At 34.6% G+C, this 17,177-nt stretch overlaps 1 protein-coding gene across 3 annotated transcripts; it reads left to right on the top strand.

Annotated features, from left to right (window-relative positions):
* The first annotated feature begins 1,911 nt into the window (after positions 1 to 1,911).
* On the top strand, positions 1,912 to 16,877 carry stx7l (syntaxin 7-like). 3 transcript variants are annotated; one of them, XM_059356677.1, is made up of 10 exons: positions 1,912 to 1,940; positions 5,659 to 5,752; positions 6,362 to 6,431; positions 8,951 to 9,041; positions 9,168 to 9,305; positions 12,610 to 12,656; positions 12,743 to 12,833; positions 12,923 to 12,995; positions 14,080 to 14,162; positions 16,498 to 16,877. In XM_059356677.1, the coding sequence occupies exons 2-10, from the start codon at positions 5,668 to 5,670 to the stop codon at positions 16,591 to 16,593; spliced, it is 774 nt and encodes a 257-aa protein (XP_059212660.1). In that variant the 5' UTR covers positions 1,912 to 1,940; positions 5,659 to 5,667; the 3' UTR covers positions 16,594 to 16,877. The 3 variants fall into 3 exon arrangements, with proteins under 3 accessions (XP_059212660.1, XP_059212659.1, XP_059212661.1); XM_059356676.1 differs by having other exon boundaries at positions 1,917 to 1,997; XM_059356678.1 differs by lacking the exon at positions 16,498 to 16,877 and adding an exon at positions 15,227 to 16,451 and having other exon boundaries at positions 1,917 to 1,997.
* Positions 16,878 to 17,177: the final 300 nt, after the last annotated feature.

The raw sequence follows: 17,177 nt of genomic DNA, 5'->3' as shown, positions 1-17,177 counted from the left end.
GTAAAAAGCGACGTTATACTATAGAGAACTACTCCATGTTTGGACGATGCTTCAGACGATCTCCGACAAGCTAACCATCGGTTTTGAGAAGCGAGTTAAACCATAGCCTGAAAAAATGTTTATTAGCCTAATCTACAATCTACAAGCATCCAACCAATCAATTATTTATTAATGTAAATGAACTCAAATTCAATGAACTGGTGGATTTTAAAACAGCACAGTTTATGTTCAAAATTAACAACAACATGCTGCCTGACTGTATTCAGAAAATGTTCAATCTAAGACAAAGCCATTATAATTTCAGAGGGGTGTGTATATTTAAAAAGTTAAAAACCAGAACCAACACCAAATCACGATGCACCACGGTGACAGCTGTTAATTTATGGAACAAATTGGAGAAAGACTTGAAAACTTGCAATACCATTAACTTATTAAAAAAAATACTTAAAAATAGGATGATTCATTTATATAAGTTAGAGTAATGAGTAATAAGCTTCTTTCTTTTCTCTCTTTTGTGACTGCTTATTTCTTTTATTGATAAATAACAATAATAGAAATAATACATTTCTATTTTTTTAATTTACTTGAGTTGTAACAGGGTAGGCGTAATTCTCCTCCATTTGTAAGTTTTTACTCAGAGCATATTGGGTCAAAAATTGCATGGTAGGAAAAAAATGCTAAAAGAATCTAGTTGTAGTCTTGTAAATAGTGACCCTGCAGGATTCACACTCTGTCTAAAATCTCAGTGTGAGACTAGAAACTCTCAACACTTGTCTTTATATATATGAGCAGGTGTGAGCCTAGAGCAGGGTTCTCAAACTCAAATCACCTGGGGGCCGCTGGAGGCAGTATCAAAATGACCAAAAAAAGACACAAAAAACTAAACTACTTAAAAAAAGACACAAAATGACCAAAATACCCCCCACAAAATTACAAAAGACACAAAATGACTGAAAAAACAAAATAAAATGACTTGACTTGAAACTTGAAATGACAAAATAAAACACAGAATGACAAAACTAAATTACTTAAAAAGAGAAACAAAATTATTTTAAAAAGACACAAAATTATTTTAAAAAAGACACAAAATGACCAAAAACAGTAATTAAAGGGACCTTCCACACACAACACAGTAAAGTGCCATTCATATAAAACTCACTTGATAAAACTTGATATGAAAGTTTAATGTGAGTTTGATATGAATGGCATTTTACCGTGTTGTGTGTGTAAGGTCCCTTTAATTATTTTTTTTGGTAATTTTGTGTCTTTTTTAAATAATTTTGTGTCTTTTTTTAATAGTTGTGCGCTTTTTTTAATAATTTTGTCTTTTTTAAAAATAATTGTGTGTCTTTTTAAAATAATTGTGTGTCTTTTTTTAGTAATTTTGTATTTTTTTAGTAATTTTGTGTCTTTTTTTTGGTCATTTTGCGTCTTTTTTAAAATAATTTTGTCTTTTTTTGGCAATTCTGTGTCTTTTGGTCATTTTGTTTCTTTTTTTAAGTAATTTAATTTAGACCGACACTTTAGTTTAGTTCATTTTGTGTCTTTTTTGGGTAATTTTGTGTCTTTTTTAATAATGTTGTGTCTTTTATGGTAATTCTGTGTATTATTTTTTTTTGTCATTTTGTGTCTTTTTTAAGTAATTTAGTGTTTTTTCTGTCATTTTGTGTCTTTTTTATAGTAATTTTTATGTCTTTTTTTTGGTCATTTCCATACTGCCTCCAGCGGCCCCCAGGTATTTTGAGTTTGAGACCCCTGGCCTAGAGTTTTCCAGGAGTCTTTTCTAAATCTTTGCAGTCTCCTGATGTATATGAAGCATTATAACATGATTACAACACTTTGTCCCTGTGATTGTTGCTCTGCTGCTCCAGACGTCATGTGACGGGGGCGGGGCCAAGAACCAGGAAGTACATCGCTGCTGCTACAAGTCACAAGAAAAGGTAAAGTCTAAACTTTAACTGAGCTCAACATTTGGAAAGGATTGACAACACTGCCGGGTTAGCATGATACATATTATTATGTTATGCTGCAGATTTATCTTTAGGAGCAAAGCAATGAAAAGTCACGTGTTCCCCGGGAAGACGAGAGACAGAAATCTGCTTGAATATGTCGCGACTTTAACTTCATGTTTCTGCTCCTGCTGCATGTTTACAGAGAAATACAGTCACATAGAGACAACTTTAACCTGCAGCATGATAATAGGACACAGTGTTCGTTTACTCTTCTTCTCAAGCTCCCGTGATTTCCGCATTTTTCTCGCTGCCTGCCTACTTATTAGTATTAAAGGGACAACAAGGAGTGACAGGCAGACAGACAGGCTGTAACAAGTTTCACTGGAAATAATGATTCAATGTCAAATTTCTCTCGTTTAAAAAGCATTAGACTGATGGCAGCAGTTTGTTAGCAGATGGTGATTTACATATTGGTCATGGATCAGTACAGGAAGTGTGCCTGACTGGCTGACCCAACCCTGGCAGTCTACGTAGAAGAGAAAGTACCTAGAAAAAAATATATTAGCCTGCAAATTGCATCTGAAATTGCACTCCTGGAAATTGAAAATGTCAACCCTGAAGTGTTATTGGAGGATATTGCAAGATTTTTTGCAAAATGTTTCATTTTTATATAGCAAATCGAGGTCAATTGAGTCATTATTATTATTATATTTATTATAGTCTCTTTCCCACAGATAAATATAGATAGATAGATAGTAGTGATTTATTGATTCATCATCATTAGTATTAAAGGCAAAATAATATAATTTATTACACTATCTTAATTAATTATTGTTGTTCTTGTACCTTTATCATTAACCAAATTCATCACATCTCAATAAATTGATTGTTATGTAACCTCATATATTATTTCTGTTTTACCATTTCAAAGATTCATAATTTAATCTTGTCTCACCTCTTCTCATATTTTCTCACCATATATCATCTAATCTTGCCTTTCATGTCATCTTTTTCCCATCTCATTTGTAAATAGATAGATAGATAGATAGATAGATAGATAGATAGATAGATAGACTTTATTTATCCCAAGCTGGGAAATTAGCAGCAGCACTACACACAGAGACAATAACAACACAATTAAATAATTAAATAAAAAGAACAACCTAGGCATACTTCAAGCAATAAAATATATAAATGCAATAAAATACAATAAAATGTAATGTAAAAATAAAGTGTCTAAAGAAGGAGTATGTATTAAGGAGTAGAATTCCAGTGCAGAATAAATATGAATATGCAGTATAAAAATGTTGGTGCTATGAAACAAATAAGGTGCAATGAACAGTGTGCATAAAAAACACATAAAGTGCATAACGACAGTATGTAATGAACCAGACTATTTGTTATTGTACAGTGTGATGGCATGTGGCAGGAAAGATTTTTTGTATTTAGCAGCCCTAAATAGACAATAATACATCATTTGCATCCATCACCACTTTATCTTTTACCTTTAAACTATTTATTATCTTTTTAGATTACTTATTACATATGCGTAATGTCTGAATGTATTTTTTAAAGCACTTTATATATGAGAAGCACGTGTAAATTTAGTTGTATACTTTTTTAATACAATGACAATAAAGGAAAGCTTGAATCTTGTATGATTCACTGATTGGTCAGATGCCACAGTGTCACTATTTTAATGCTAAAGCATACAATGTTATTTTCACATTATTATTTAAACTAATAATCTATTATTTTTTACTAAATTATTTAAACTGTTTATCCTTTATTTTCACATTGTTAATTCAACTAATTATCTATTATTTTTTACTGAATTATTTCAACTGTTTATCTGTTATTTTAACATAATTATTCCAACTGTGTATCCATTATTTTCACATAATTGTTTTAACTGATTATCTATTATTTTTACTAAATTATTTTAACTGTTTGTCCATTATTTTCACATTATTATTTAAACTAACTATCTATTATTTTCACATAATTGTTCCAACTGTTTGTCCTTTATTTTAGTTAATTATTCAAACTGTTTATCCTTTATTTTAGTTAATTATTCTAACTGTTTATCCTTTATTTTCACATTATTATTTAAACTAATTATCTATTATTTTTACACAATTATTTCAACTGTTTTTCTTTTATTTTCACATTATTATTTAAACTAATCTAATCTAAACTATCTATTTTTTCCACATAATTGTTCCAACTGTTTATCCTTTATTTTTAGTTAATTATTCTAACTGTTTATCATTTATTTTCACATTATTATTTAAACTAATTATCTATTATTTTTACACAATTATTTCAACTGTTTATCTTTTATTTTCACATTATTATTTAAACAAATTATCTATTTTTTTCACATAATTGTTCCAACTGTTTATCCTTTATTTTTAGTAAATTATTCTAACTGTTTATCCTTTATTTTCACATTATTATTTCAACTAATTATCTATTATTTTTACTAAATTATTTCAACTGTTTATCCTTTATTTTTACTAAATTATTCTAACTGTTTATCCTTTATTTTCACATTATTATTTCAACTAATTATCTATAACTTTTACACAATTATTTAATTTTTTTTTTATCCATTATTGTAACATAATTATTTCAGCAGTTATCCTTTACTGATAGCTAATTATTTAAAGTTTATCCTTTATTTTTAGCAAATAATGCCAACTGTGTATAGATTAGTTTGGTTCAGTTCAATTGCACAATGATGAAGATAGAAAAGATAATTACAATACAGTGGAGCGGAGGGAGGGAGGTAGGGTCCTCCCCTATTAAAACAAATGAAAAATGAAATTCATCAAAAAATAAACGAAACAGGTAAACAAATAACCAAACAAAAACAGATGAGATAAACAGATCTATAAACCCAAAATGCACAAAAAAGACAGAAAACAGAATATTACTTTTCGTCTGGTCTGGAATCTCTGTTTTACACAGGAAAATATTTGATACTCGATTCAATTTTCTCTACCACAAGGATAAAAACAAAAATTGAACAGAAATATTTTTATGAACAAGAAAAATGCAACATGTAAAAATGAACAGAACCACAGGTTAAATATTTATAATAAAAAACAGTTGTGCAAAAAGAAACTGCAACTATGATAACAAGCTTCAGATACTCTATACTTTTGAAAATGAGTATTGTATCCGGATACAACTTTTTAGTATCGATACTTTTTTGAGTATCGATACTTTTGACAACCCTAGTTGATACTTGTTGGTAATTTACTGGAGCACACAAATGTCAAGTCAAGTCAAGTCAAACTTTATTTATAGAGCAGATTTAAAACAACCGGGGTTGACCAAAGTGCTGTACAGATATCACAGTTGCAGGAAATACGGTAGAAACTAAAAAAGTAAAATACATAAACACAGTGCAACAATATAATAAAATAAATTAAAAATATAATAAAATAAATTAAAAATTTAAATAAAATTTTGTTTTTGCAAGATGTCCACTTAAACTTGATTAAAACAAAGTGTGTCTATAGCAGGATTAAAACTGAGACACAAAATAACAAAATGCTTTCAGCTCAGATGCCCAGAGGTATTTTCTCATGTCGGTCACAAACACACGGAAATAACTGCAGTAACTATGGTAACAGACATCTCTGTCAGCCTCCTGAATGATTGAAGTGACTGACAGTGTTGTTGTGTGTCCTCGCAGCTCTCCATCATGGCCTACCAGGCTGGGATTGCAGAGGAGCCCAGTGCTTTAGTTCACAACATCAGCACCAACATCCAGAAGCTGACGCTGCTGAGTAATACACACACACACACACACACACACACACACACACTGTACTGACTCCACTATGTGTGATCCAACCTGGTCTCACAGAAATCCCTGAAATAGCCACGGATTTCGCTTAACTCAAAATCCGTGGAATAGCCACGGAATCGCTACAATTTCCATGAAACTGACACGGATTTCGCTACAATGCAAGTTAATGACAGTCATATCCTGTGGCTATTGGTTTGTTCCAAGCCACGTGACTTTCAAGGTCCCAGCAGTCAGAACAAAAAACATGGCGGACAGTTCTCTCATTTTTTAGTGAAAAAATTAATATTTTGACTTAGTTTCTGCATAAAAATGGATTTTGATCACATTTCTAGCGAGAAATATATGTTTTATTTTCTAAATATTCACTCAGTGAATGTTCATAATCACTTTGTGGTGAAGATCTCGCCAGAAAAATATGACTGTCATTAACTTGCATTGTAGCGAAATCCGTGTCAGTTTCACGGAAATTTGAGCGAATCCATGGCTATTCCACGGATTTCTGTGAGACCATGTTGGTGTGATCATAGTAGTCACATTGAGATACTTGAGTTCAGATGAACAATGTCTGCACTCTTTCTTCCTCCAGCCTCGGAGCTGCAGAGGACGGTTGCTCTGCTGGGAACAGAGCGTGACAGCGGCCAGCTGCCACAGACACTGTGAGTTATTGGCTTTGCAGAATCTAATACAGTAAAACATTGTCATAAAAAAGCAGGTGAAGAAGAGGTTTAAATATTGTATTGTAGGGGTCTGACGATACTCTCAGTTCACGAAAACTACAATGACACAATATCTGACTGGACCAACAGACTTTTATTTAACCGAGTTGCACATGCATTTTGAAATGTTTTATTATAACTCTTTACATGCATGATGTAAGCATGAGCTTTTAATAAACGCCTCCTTCCACAAATTGAAACTAAAACTAAAATTTAGGAAAGGTAAAATAAGATGAAAAAAAAAAAACCCCAGAGGGATTCATGAGACTCTGGAGGTGACTTACGGTTTTCAATAATCGCGTAATCGCTTAGTGACAGTTTCGACCGTGATCACATATGACTACACACGGGAGACTCAACTGTGTCTGCTGTTGCTAACTGCACAACATCAGCAGCTGATCAAAACAAAGCAGCATGGCTAATTATCATAAACATAGTGATCTTGAATTAACCAGCATCACTAACTGTGCACAGAGTGTCTGGTGCTTGTTGTAAACAAACAGAGATCACTAAGTGAACACCTCCTGCAGCAGCAGCGCATACACACTGTACTGCTACAGAGCTAACTGTTAGCCTGTTAGCACATACACACTGTACTGCTATAGAGCTAACTGTTAGCCTGTTAGCACATACACACTGTACTGCTATAGAGCTAACTGTTAGCCTGTTTGCACATACACACTGTACTGCTACAGAGGTAACTGTTAGCCTGTTAGCACAAACACACTGTACTGCTACAGAGCTAACTGTTAGCCTGTTAGCACAAACACACTGTACTGCTACAGAGCTAACTGTTAGCCTGTTTGCACAAACACACTGTACTGCTACAGAGCTAACTGTTAGCCTGTTAGCACATATACACTGTACTGCTACAGATCTAACTGTTAGCCTGTTTGCACATACACACTGTACTGCTACAGAGCTAACTGTTAGCCTGTTAGCACATACACACTGTCCTGCTACAGAGCTAACTGTTAGCCTGTTAGCACATACACACTGTACTGCTACAGAGCTAACTGTTAGCCTGTTAGCACATACACACTGTACTGCTACAGAGTAACTGTTAGCTTATTAGTAAGACTATGCCGATTCGATTCGTTCTTACTCTTCTTAACGAGCCTCCGGCCCCTGCGACGTCATTCTAGCTGCTTGCTGCTTGCCCTCCTTCTCCTCCACTTCTTCTTTTCATTTTACTTCCCCCACAGGTCACAAACATAGGTCACAAATAGAAGTTTGTATAACTCACAAATCTTGCGAGACTGATTTTTAGTGTGACGAGAAATATCGTCAAGTTTAATCTCGTCACACCCCTATTTTATTGGCTTGATACTGTTTAAATAGAACTAATGCAGTGCCCGTAGGAAGTATGTATTCGTATAGTGGGAGATGCAACATAAGACATAAATAAAGCGAAATATCCGCTTAGCATGCTAATCGCGAATAACAGAATTTACACATTACATGCAGACCACTACAACGTTTGCAGCTCCATAAAACACTTACTTTTCATAAGGTACCACACCATCCAGCACATACACATTGAACATTGATATTTGCTGGAAACTATTTGAATATTATTGGAAAATCTAACCTTGTAGCGCACTTTAAAACTCCTAAAGATAGGTAGGCTAAATAGACTTACAGATGAGATGAGCTCCCCTTAAAGGCGTCTGATCAGAAACAGTGCTGCAACACGTCCTACGTAAATATTGATATTTTGAAAAATGAATTAAAAAATCTTCTAAATGGAGGATGCACACCTTCGTGCCATGTGCAAGTCACATACGAAATCTGAGGTCAGTCTGACTAACGGTCACAGAGATATGCCCTAGACCAGGGATGGGCAACTGGAGGCCCGGGGGCCGCATACGGCCCGCACCCTCACTTGAAGTGGCCCTCAGTACAACTACATGCATTTGAGTATGAAATCTTAAAAGTGCAGTGTAAAAATGCACAAAATGACTTCTTGCAATTAATGTTGGTCTGCTGTTCTTGCACTGAAAAAAAAAAGAAATCACAGTAAGTGGTTATTTTTTATTTGCTTCAAACCTTTTGTATTCCTATTTATACTGTTAAACATGCATTTGAGCATGAAATATATATGAAACATATTTAAAATTGCAGTTTCATCATATCAGGTTAAGTGCACGGTCCTATATGTGAAAAATTGTGGCCCCCTCCAGCATTTAAGTTGCCCATCCCTGCCCTAGACACACATCCACACACACACACACACACACACACACACACACACACACACACACACACACACACTTCTTGCTTTTATAGATAGATAAAGTTTAATGCTGATATTGGCAGCTCCACACACAACTATGGATGTTTTTTTTTATTTTCAGATTAATCAACTGCCTAACATTCCTATTGTAGCAAGGGTACATGATTTTTTTTTTTTTTTTTCAATTAACAAAATAAATATACATTTGTCTGTGCTCCACAAGGCAACAGAAGCAGCAGCAAGGAAACCAGCTGGCGAAGGAGACCGACAGACTGATCAAGGCATTCTGTGCACTTCCTGTCGGCCCCGATCAGGTATTGAACTCTTCAAGTCTTTCCTAAACTATTTAAGGTCATCAGTTCCCTGCTCCTTGATACTGGTTTGATTCCCAGAAGTTTAATGGCCCTTCTGTTAATGTTTTTATTCTATGTGTGTTTTAGCGGCAGAGGAAGATACAGAAAGAACGTCTGGTGAATGATTTCTCCGCAGCACTAAACAGCTTCCAGAAGACCCAGAGGCAGGCGGCAGACAAAGAGAGAGACTTTGTGGCGAGAGTGAGGGCGAGCTCCAGAGTGTCGGTGAGTTACCTGATGTGTCTGTGTAAAGGTCACAGTAAAGGCCAGTGAAATAGACAGTAAACAGAGCATTAGTGAGTGACCAATAACCCATATATCAGTGAGTAATCATCCATCAATGTTACCTTTTCTTTTACTCTTGTTTTTATTAGTCAAACGTGGATTTTTTTCTAGACACTACTTTCTCAGCTAAGTTTAATCATCTTAAATGTAATATAATTCTTAGATGATAAGTGTAGATGGATATATATTAGGTGGAATGTAAGAGGTGGCTAGTGTGCCAAACCAACCTAAATCAGATACAGATGCACAGTACAGGCCAAAAGTTTGGACACACCTTCTCATTCAATGCGTTTCCTTTATTTTCATGACTATTTACATTGTAGATTCATCAAAACTATGAATGAACACATATGGAATTATGTACTTAACAAAAAAGTGTGAAATAACTGAAAACATGTCTTATATTTTAGATTCCTCAAAGTAACCACCCTTTGCTTCCTAGAATATAAGACATGTTTTCAAGTACAGAAAAGCCAAAACATAAGACAGTTTAAAAACAAATATAAAGACATCATCTTTACAAAGTACAGAAATTTAGAAAAGCCTCTGTAACATGTACATATGGACATATGTAGACTGTAGTTTTGTAATACACATGGTAATTGTATTTATGTTTATAATAATTTATATAGTAATTTACAATATACATGTATAGGTATTTACAATGGAATATAAATTGTTTATAGTATATATATATATATATATATATATGTATATAATTGTTTATAATATTTGTATGTGACTATATTGATTATTCATATATATATATGTATATAGATATAGAGATTAAGGGGTAGGACTCGATTCGTTTTTTCTACTTCTTCCTACTCCCTTTCGAGCTTGCAGAAAGTGTCTGTTTTCTCAAATTTTTTTTGCTTTTTTGTTTTGTTTTTTATTTATTCATCTATTAATATTTAAACTTGTTTTTTTGTTTTTATTTTCCTTGCATGTTCGAAATAAAGACAATCAATCAATCAAAAAAAAAAAAAAAAAAAGACCAAATTATATTGACCATGATTTCATGTGTAAAAGCAACAAAAGGGTGAAACATCCAAAAGGTATGAATACTTTTGCAAGCCACTGTATATATATATTAATTATATATCAGGAGCTTTGAACGCACAAGAAGAAGTTATTTTCCACTTCCTCAGCGAGGTTATTATAGTTAACAAAAACGAAATAACAAAAACTAGAATTGAAAAAACATTTTCGTTAACTGAAATAAAAATAAAAACGAGAGTTTTTTAAAAAAACGATAACTAACTGAAACTGTATTTTGTGGTTACAAAACCAACTAAAACTAACTGAAATTATAGTGAAAATGTCCTTAGTTTTCGTCTTTGTCAACTTTTTTCATACGTAATTCTTTTGGTTGATATTAAATCTATTTAATCCATCTGGTTTTATGACTTAATAAACTTATTGGGGCCGAGATGGATCAGACAAAGGAAACAAAGGAAACATTTATTGTGACCTTATTGAATCTGGCACCCAACAAATACCCCATTACAAAAAAACTAAAACTAACACTAAAACTAATAAAAACTAAACTAAAACTAAGCATTTTCCAAAAAATAAAAACTAATTAAAACTAATGAACTCACTCTGAAAACTAACTAAAACTAACTGAATTTGACAACAAAAATTGACAACGAAATTAAAACTAAAACCAATGAAAAATCCAAAACTATTATAACCTTGTTCCTCAGATGTCATCCTCCTCATGTCTCTGATTTATAAATCAGTTCTCTCTCTTATTAACTTGTGTCCGGTGCAGACCCTTTCACTGGAATCCCATTGTTCTGCGTCCTGTTGGCTCCATGTTAACTTCCTGTCAGCTGCTGTCTCTCACATACACTGCAGCAGGAAATAAACACATTTGGAAAGTTTATTTTTGCAATTGTTTGACCTGGCAGTTGATAAGAGTTTCAACAGGGTGTAGCTGTGACATCACGCTGCTACTGAACGGTAACTGTTTTGGACACAGAGTCCCTCCGGAGAGCCGGCTCGCTTGGCAACTCTGTCCCCACAACGCTTATCTCTCTGCACAGAAAAATATCTGGGTCTGCTGTGTTCACGCTGATAAGCAGGAAAGGTTTCCTCGTTGCTTTACAGTAGATGGTTGGTAATGAGCATATCTTGGCTGGGGAGCTACACAGTACAGTACAGAACAGGTTTTATTTGGTGTCACCATGGAGATGTTTTATGGAATGCCATTACTGCCAAATCTAATTTTAAAAAGTTATTATTTTGAGATACTAAGTCACTATTTCAAGGCAAGCATGTCAGTATTTTGAGAAAGTCTTTATTATTTCTAATCAATCAAACTTTATTTATTTTACTTTATTTATATTGCATTTATTTCTAAGTACTAAATCATTATTTTTGACATACTAAGTCATTTTTTTTAAAAAGTGTCAATTTTTTTGTGATAGTCCCTCATTATTTTGGGGGGTGGTGGGGGGGGCTTTGAGAGCCTCCACTGTTCAAGCCCAGTACGATGATGTCACATCCTCTTTTGCACCATGGACACGTGTGGACAATTCCAGAAGCGCGCAACATCTATAAAGTTGAGCAACCGCTGTCTCAGAGTTAGTAAATTGGGCGGTTTCCATCTTGTTGCGATCATCTTTTAAGCTGCAGTTAGGCAAGCCACGAACACGCCCTTTGAGGATTTCGTAAGTTTCAGTTGAGAGAGATCATTTAAATTAAAAACAGATGGGGACAGGGGGATAGGAATGGAAATTATTGTTATTATTAATTATTATTAGTTTATTTAAAAGGGGACAGTGCAATTTCATAAAACACATGATTATACATGGTTAAAAAAGCCAGAGTTAGCCAGAAGGCTAGTTTTCATCTGTAGTCCCCTGGCCATGATGTAAAAAAGCAGAGAATTATGAAACAAAAAACAAACAAACAAAAAATAAAAAAAATGTAAAAAAATACGTACAATATACAAAATACATATACAAACACTTACGATACAATTAAGAAAAAGAAAAAATTAGCAGTGACAGTTCACTCTGCACCATTTTTCCATAACTTTTCAACCCCTTGGCATTCCCAAATCATGTGGAAAAAGGTGCACACTGTGCCTGTAATACATAGTGTACAGTTCAGATTATCTTTTATTTTCATACTGTGAATGATATTTAAATGAATCTGATGGTGGTCAGGCTTTCTGGATGACTTTAACTGAATCCCAGACCCCTTAAAGCTCACACTTCATGTCCTTTAACAGGGAGGACAGCCTGATGACAGCTTTGGAAATGTGCCGTCTTTCCTCGGGTAGGTCTGCAATTCATGATCGTTATTACAGTTGCTGTTGTTATTATGTCAATTTTTTATTATTTCATCTACATTTGTTCCTGCAGTGATTCCCAGGTGCAGGCTCAGACCGAAGCCATCACTGAAGACGACCTGAAGCTGATCCAGGAGAGAGAGTCAAGCATCAGGCAGCTGGAGGTATAAGAGTCCAATGTCTGTACCAGCATGACCAGTTCTATGTCCAGTATGTGTGTAGTAACAACCTCTCTTTGTGTTGCTTGATTCAGTCGGACATCACAGATATCAATGACATCTTTAAAGACCTGGGGATGATGGTCCATGAGCAGGGGGACATGATAGGTGAGCTTTGGTCCTCTCATTCATTGTCTGTTCCTCTAATAATGTAACAACTTAGAACTGAATTATTTACTGAATGACAACAAAGATGTGGACTGGATCAGCTGTCTCACATTCAGCATTTTTATTCAGTGCAATAACATATTTACCCAAATATTATTAGAGAATAGTACTGATAACCAATGCAGTCAGAGACACGCACAATTGTTTATGGAAAAAATAACTTTAAAAATAGCTATATTTCATCATAAACATTCATATAATGCTTTATAATCTGCCTATAGCACTGTATAATTATAGTTATAGGCACTCAAATACTCTAACAAACATAACATTATAAAGCAATTTATTTATATTTATTTTTTAAGTAAACAAACAACATTCTATACAGCATACATCTCAGGATAGTAATTAGGTCATTCAATAAATTATTATTATTATTATTATTATTATTATTATTATTATTATTATTATTAATAAAAATAATAATAATTAAATGATTAAAATAAAATTATATATGACATGCATATAATTAATAGGAGAGAAGGAAGAAAAAATTGTAAATAGTTAAATATAGTACATACATTCGTCTTCATAAGAGGAGGATCTGGCTCTTTTTTTTTTTTGAAGAAATCTAATGTTTTTTTATAATACAAAATAAGACAAAATAATATTAATAATTTTGTGTTCATTAAAACACACAAACAACTGTGATCATAATGAATTATAAAAGTATTATAATGGATTGCAACTTTGTTCTTTGCAAAAAATGTCAGTGACTGGCCAGCAATAATAAGTAATATGCTACTTGACCTTGTAAGTCATTAAAAAAGAGGAGAAATGAAAAAAACCAAAACAATATAAAAAAAAATTACAATATGATGAAATGACAAAATAAGTAATGAACAAACCAAATGAAGGATATGACCTTGTCCACGTTATGTGTTGTGCTGACCTGTCAACAGGTCTAATGACTGGGAAAATGAGTTTGTGAACTTCCCTCTCTCCTCCCACCTGCTGCATGTAAAATGTGTGTTTCTTGTGTGTTTCTTGTGTGTTTCTTGTGTGTTTCTTGTGTGTTGTGCAGACAGTATAGAGGCCAATGTGGAGAGTGCAGAAGTGAATGTCCAGAGTGCCACTCAGCAGCTGTCACGTGCTGCAGACTACCAGGTAAAACTCATTAAAACAGGAAGCACTATCAACAGAGTAGAGCAGCTATTCTCAACCTTGGAGTCGGGACCCCAATTGGGGTCGAGAGATGAATTCTGGGGGTCACCAAATCAAAAATCAAACATTTTTGGTCATTCTGTGGTTTTTTTTTGTCTTTTTTTTGTCATTTTGCGTGTTTTTTTTGGTCATTTTGTGTCTTTTTTTTTAAGTCATTTTGTGTCTTTAAGTCATTTTCTGTCTATTTTTGGTCATTTTGTGTCTATTTTTGGGTCATTTTGTGTCTTTTTTTTAAGTCATTTTGTGTCTTTAAGTCATTTTCTGTCTATTTTTGGTCATTTTGTGTCGCGTCTCATATGGGTGGCGCGTGGGAACGAATGATCGGCATCGCCCGTCGCATTTTGGACTGCATGTTGCTTGAGCAAAGGAAGTCTCACCTGACACATGAGGTTCTGACTACGCTCATGGCGGAGGTAGCTGCAATCATGAACGCTAGACCGCTCATCCCTGTGTCATCGGATCCAGAATCGCCTCTCATCCTCGCCCCAGCAATGCTCCTGACCCTTAAGACCTCCTCCGTCAGGTAGCTTTGAGGAAGCAGATCTCGTCAGAGAGGAGTGGAAGCGGGTCCAGGGCCTAGCAGAAATGTTTTGGAACAGGTGGAGACACGAATACCTCAAAACATTGCAGCTTCGGCACAAGTGGCAAGGAAAACGGCCAAAACAAGCCTCCAGGAAGGGGACATCGTTCTCCTAAAAGATAATCAAGCAAAGAGAAATCAATGGCCTATGGGCATCATCACAAAAACCTTTCCAGGAGAAGATGGATTGGTTCGAAAAGTTGAAGTAGAGGTCGTCAAGGATGGAACCAGGAAGACTTTCCTTTCTTTTCCTTACTTTCTTTTACAGAAGTGGTTCTGCTTTTTTTTCCAAAGACTGATTCTGTTCAGTAAATGTGGGCTCTTTAAAGACCCCAAGCGGGGAGTGTCATGTCACTTGATATCATATTTAAAATGTTGGTTTGTTTCTTGGCTGTTCAGCTGTATTTGTTTATGTCTGTAACCATAGCGACCTAGACGTGGTGCATTCCGGGAATCAGGTGAATCAAGTGAAGGCTGCCATGTGGTGTGATCACCTGCGGACGTGTGAGCTCTCAGTCATCAGCTTGGCCTTCCTCGCCTTTCTTTCTTTCTTTATTTTTCTGCTAAAGCAACGTTTTTTTCACAATATTCTCAAGTAAATTTCATGGAAATAACAAAGCCGTGTTCTGGAGTTTCTTGGGAGTGTTTAGCTGAGTGGAACGTAGTCCATGACAGGTGATCTGAACTGGGGTCGCGACTCAAAAAGGTTGAGAATAGCTGGATAGAAGGAGTAACTTTCAGATGTATAAATATAGAGAAATGTAATCACTTGTGATTGCTGTAGTGGTCTCTGCTGTATCAGTATGTATGCATGTATGACTCGTCCACCTCCTGCACAAGGACTCCCTTGTGTAACCAAGTTCTTAGTCACTTTGCTTTGGTAAATAAGACGTAGATAAAGAGGCGGAAAAGGAGAAAATAAAAGAATAAGCTGAGTCACAAGGTGATCTGATTCATGCTGCGGTTGTGAGTCACTTCAAACTGAGAGTTATATTGGTTAGAATCAGAGTTAACCCATAAGAACCCAGACCCAGTAATCCTTAAAGGAAAATTATGGGGGATATACAACAGACCAAGTGGACCACATAGAACATATTTATTAAAAAAAAAAAATATTAAAAAAATTCTACCCCTAAATGTCAAATATCTGTGATATGACATAAACGTTATATTGGGCATTTATGGAAGTTATGTTTATGATATTTCTCATTTAAAAATAATTAAACTGGACACCTTTTCTGCTCACAGAAACACAAATTTGCCTTTTTCTTTGCATCTCCACATTTATCAAAATTGTGAAAGGATAGGAACGGATTATTTTTTTGTTTATATTTGGTCAAATGTACTTACATTAGAATTAGAATTGTTAAATGGGTTTGAACTTAGCCTAGTAACAAAAAATATGCTTTTTGAAATTAGCTTCTTTTTCACATTTCTGTTTCCAGTCACACACATATTTTGCAGAAGTCACTTCTTCTCACAGTCAAACAGTCTTGCTGAGGGATTTAATGAGTTAAGGTGAAGCATAAAGCTGAATATGGGAGATTCTAGAACATTTAAAGTGTTTGTTACACTGGTGTCACCATGGGTTCTTATGGGTTAAACAATCAATCTCTCCATTAAAATCCACATTATAGCTAATATTTATGTATTTATTACACAAACTTCCAATTTGTTGTTGTTTTTTTTGCCCCACAGCGGAGCTCCCGGAAGAAAATGTGCATCCTGGCGATCGTGTTGGCCGTAGCTGCGGTTGTTCTTGGACTCATCATATGGGGCGCGACCAAAAACTGAGGGCTTCTTCTTCGCTGTCTCCTCTCATCACCTCCCTGTTCTTAGTCATCAGCCCGGACAAAAGACGAAACACCATCCTCCCTCCTCTTCCTCTTTCTCACCCCCTCACAATGGGAGTCTTTGGGACTGTCTGTCTTTCTTTGATTATATTTTGAAGATATTTGCAGTCCTCACTGACCCCACACTCCTTTACTGTGAACACAAAACTAGCACAGGTAGCTTTATTGGGTAACACTTTACTTGAAGGTATCGTCATAATAGTGACATGATACTGTCATAACTGTGACATGACACCATCATAAATGTGTCATAAACATGATGTCAATGTCATAAGCGTTTATGACTGCTGTCATTAAGTGTCATTCGGTTTTTGTCATGACAAGTTGACATTCCTTGGGTTGACAACTTGACTTTAATCAAAGTGACATTACCACAAAATGCCTTTGTCATGGCAACTTGACATAAACAAAATTTCTATATTTCTATATTTCTATATTTGTGTTTATGGCAAGTTGGCATAATGATTATTATAATTATTCTATATACAATTCTAGCAGTTTTGGGTATCTTGTTGGAATTCTGTC

Source organism: Centropristis striata, chromosome 18 (assembly GCF_030273125.1).
Source record: "Centropristis striata isolate RG_2023a ecotype Rhode Island chromosome 18, C.striata_1.0, whole genome shotgun sequence".
Taxonomy (NCBI): Eukaryota; Metazoa; Chordata; class Actinopteri; order Perciformes; family Serranidae; genus Centropristis; species Centropristis striata.
This window is presented reverse-complemented; position numbering and strand designations above follow the sequence as displayed.

Coding starts and splice junctions, on each gene's coding strand:
- stx7l (XM_059356677.1), top strand. CDS start 5,668: ATGGCCTACCAGGCTGGGATTGCAGAGGAGCCCAGTGCTTTAGTTCAC. Junction 9,306..12,609: donor GGGCGAGCTCCAGAGTGTCG/GTGAGTTACCTG, acceptor GTCCTTTAACAG/GGAGGACAGCCTGATGACAG. Junction 12,996..14,079: donor TGAGCAGGGGGACATGATAG/GTGAGCTTTGGT, acceptor TGTGTTGTGCAG/ACAGTATAGAGGCCAATGTG.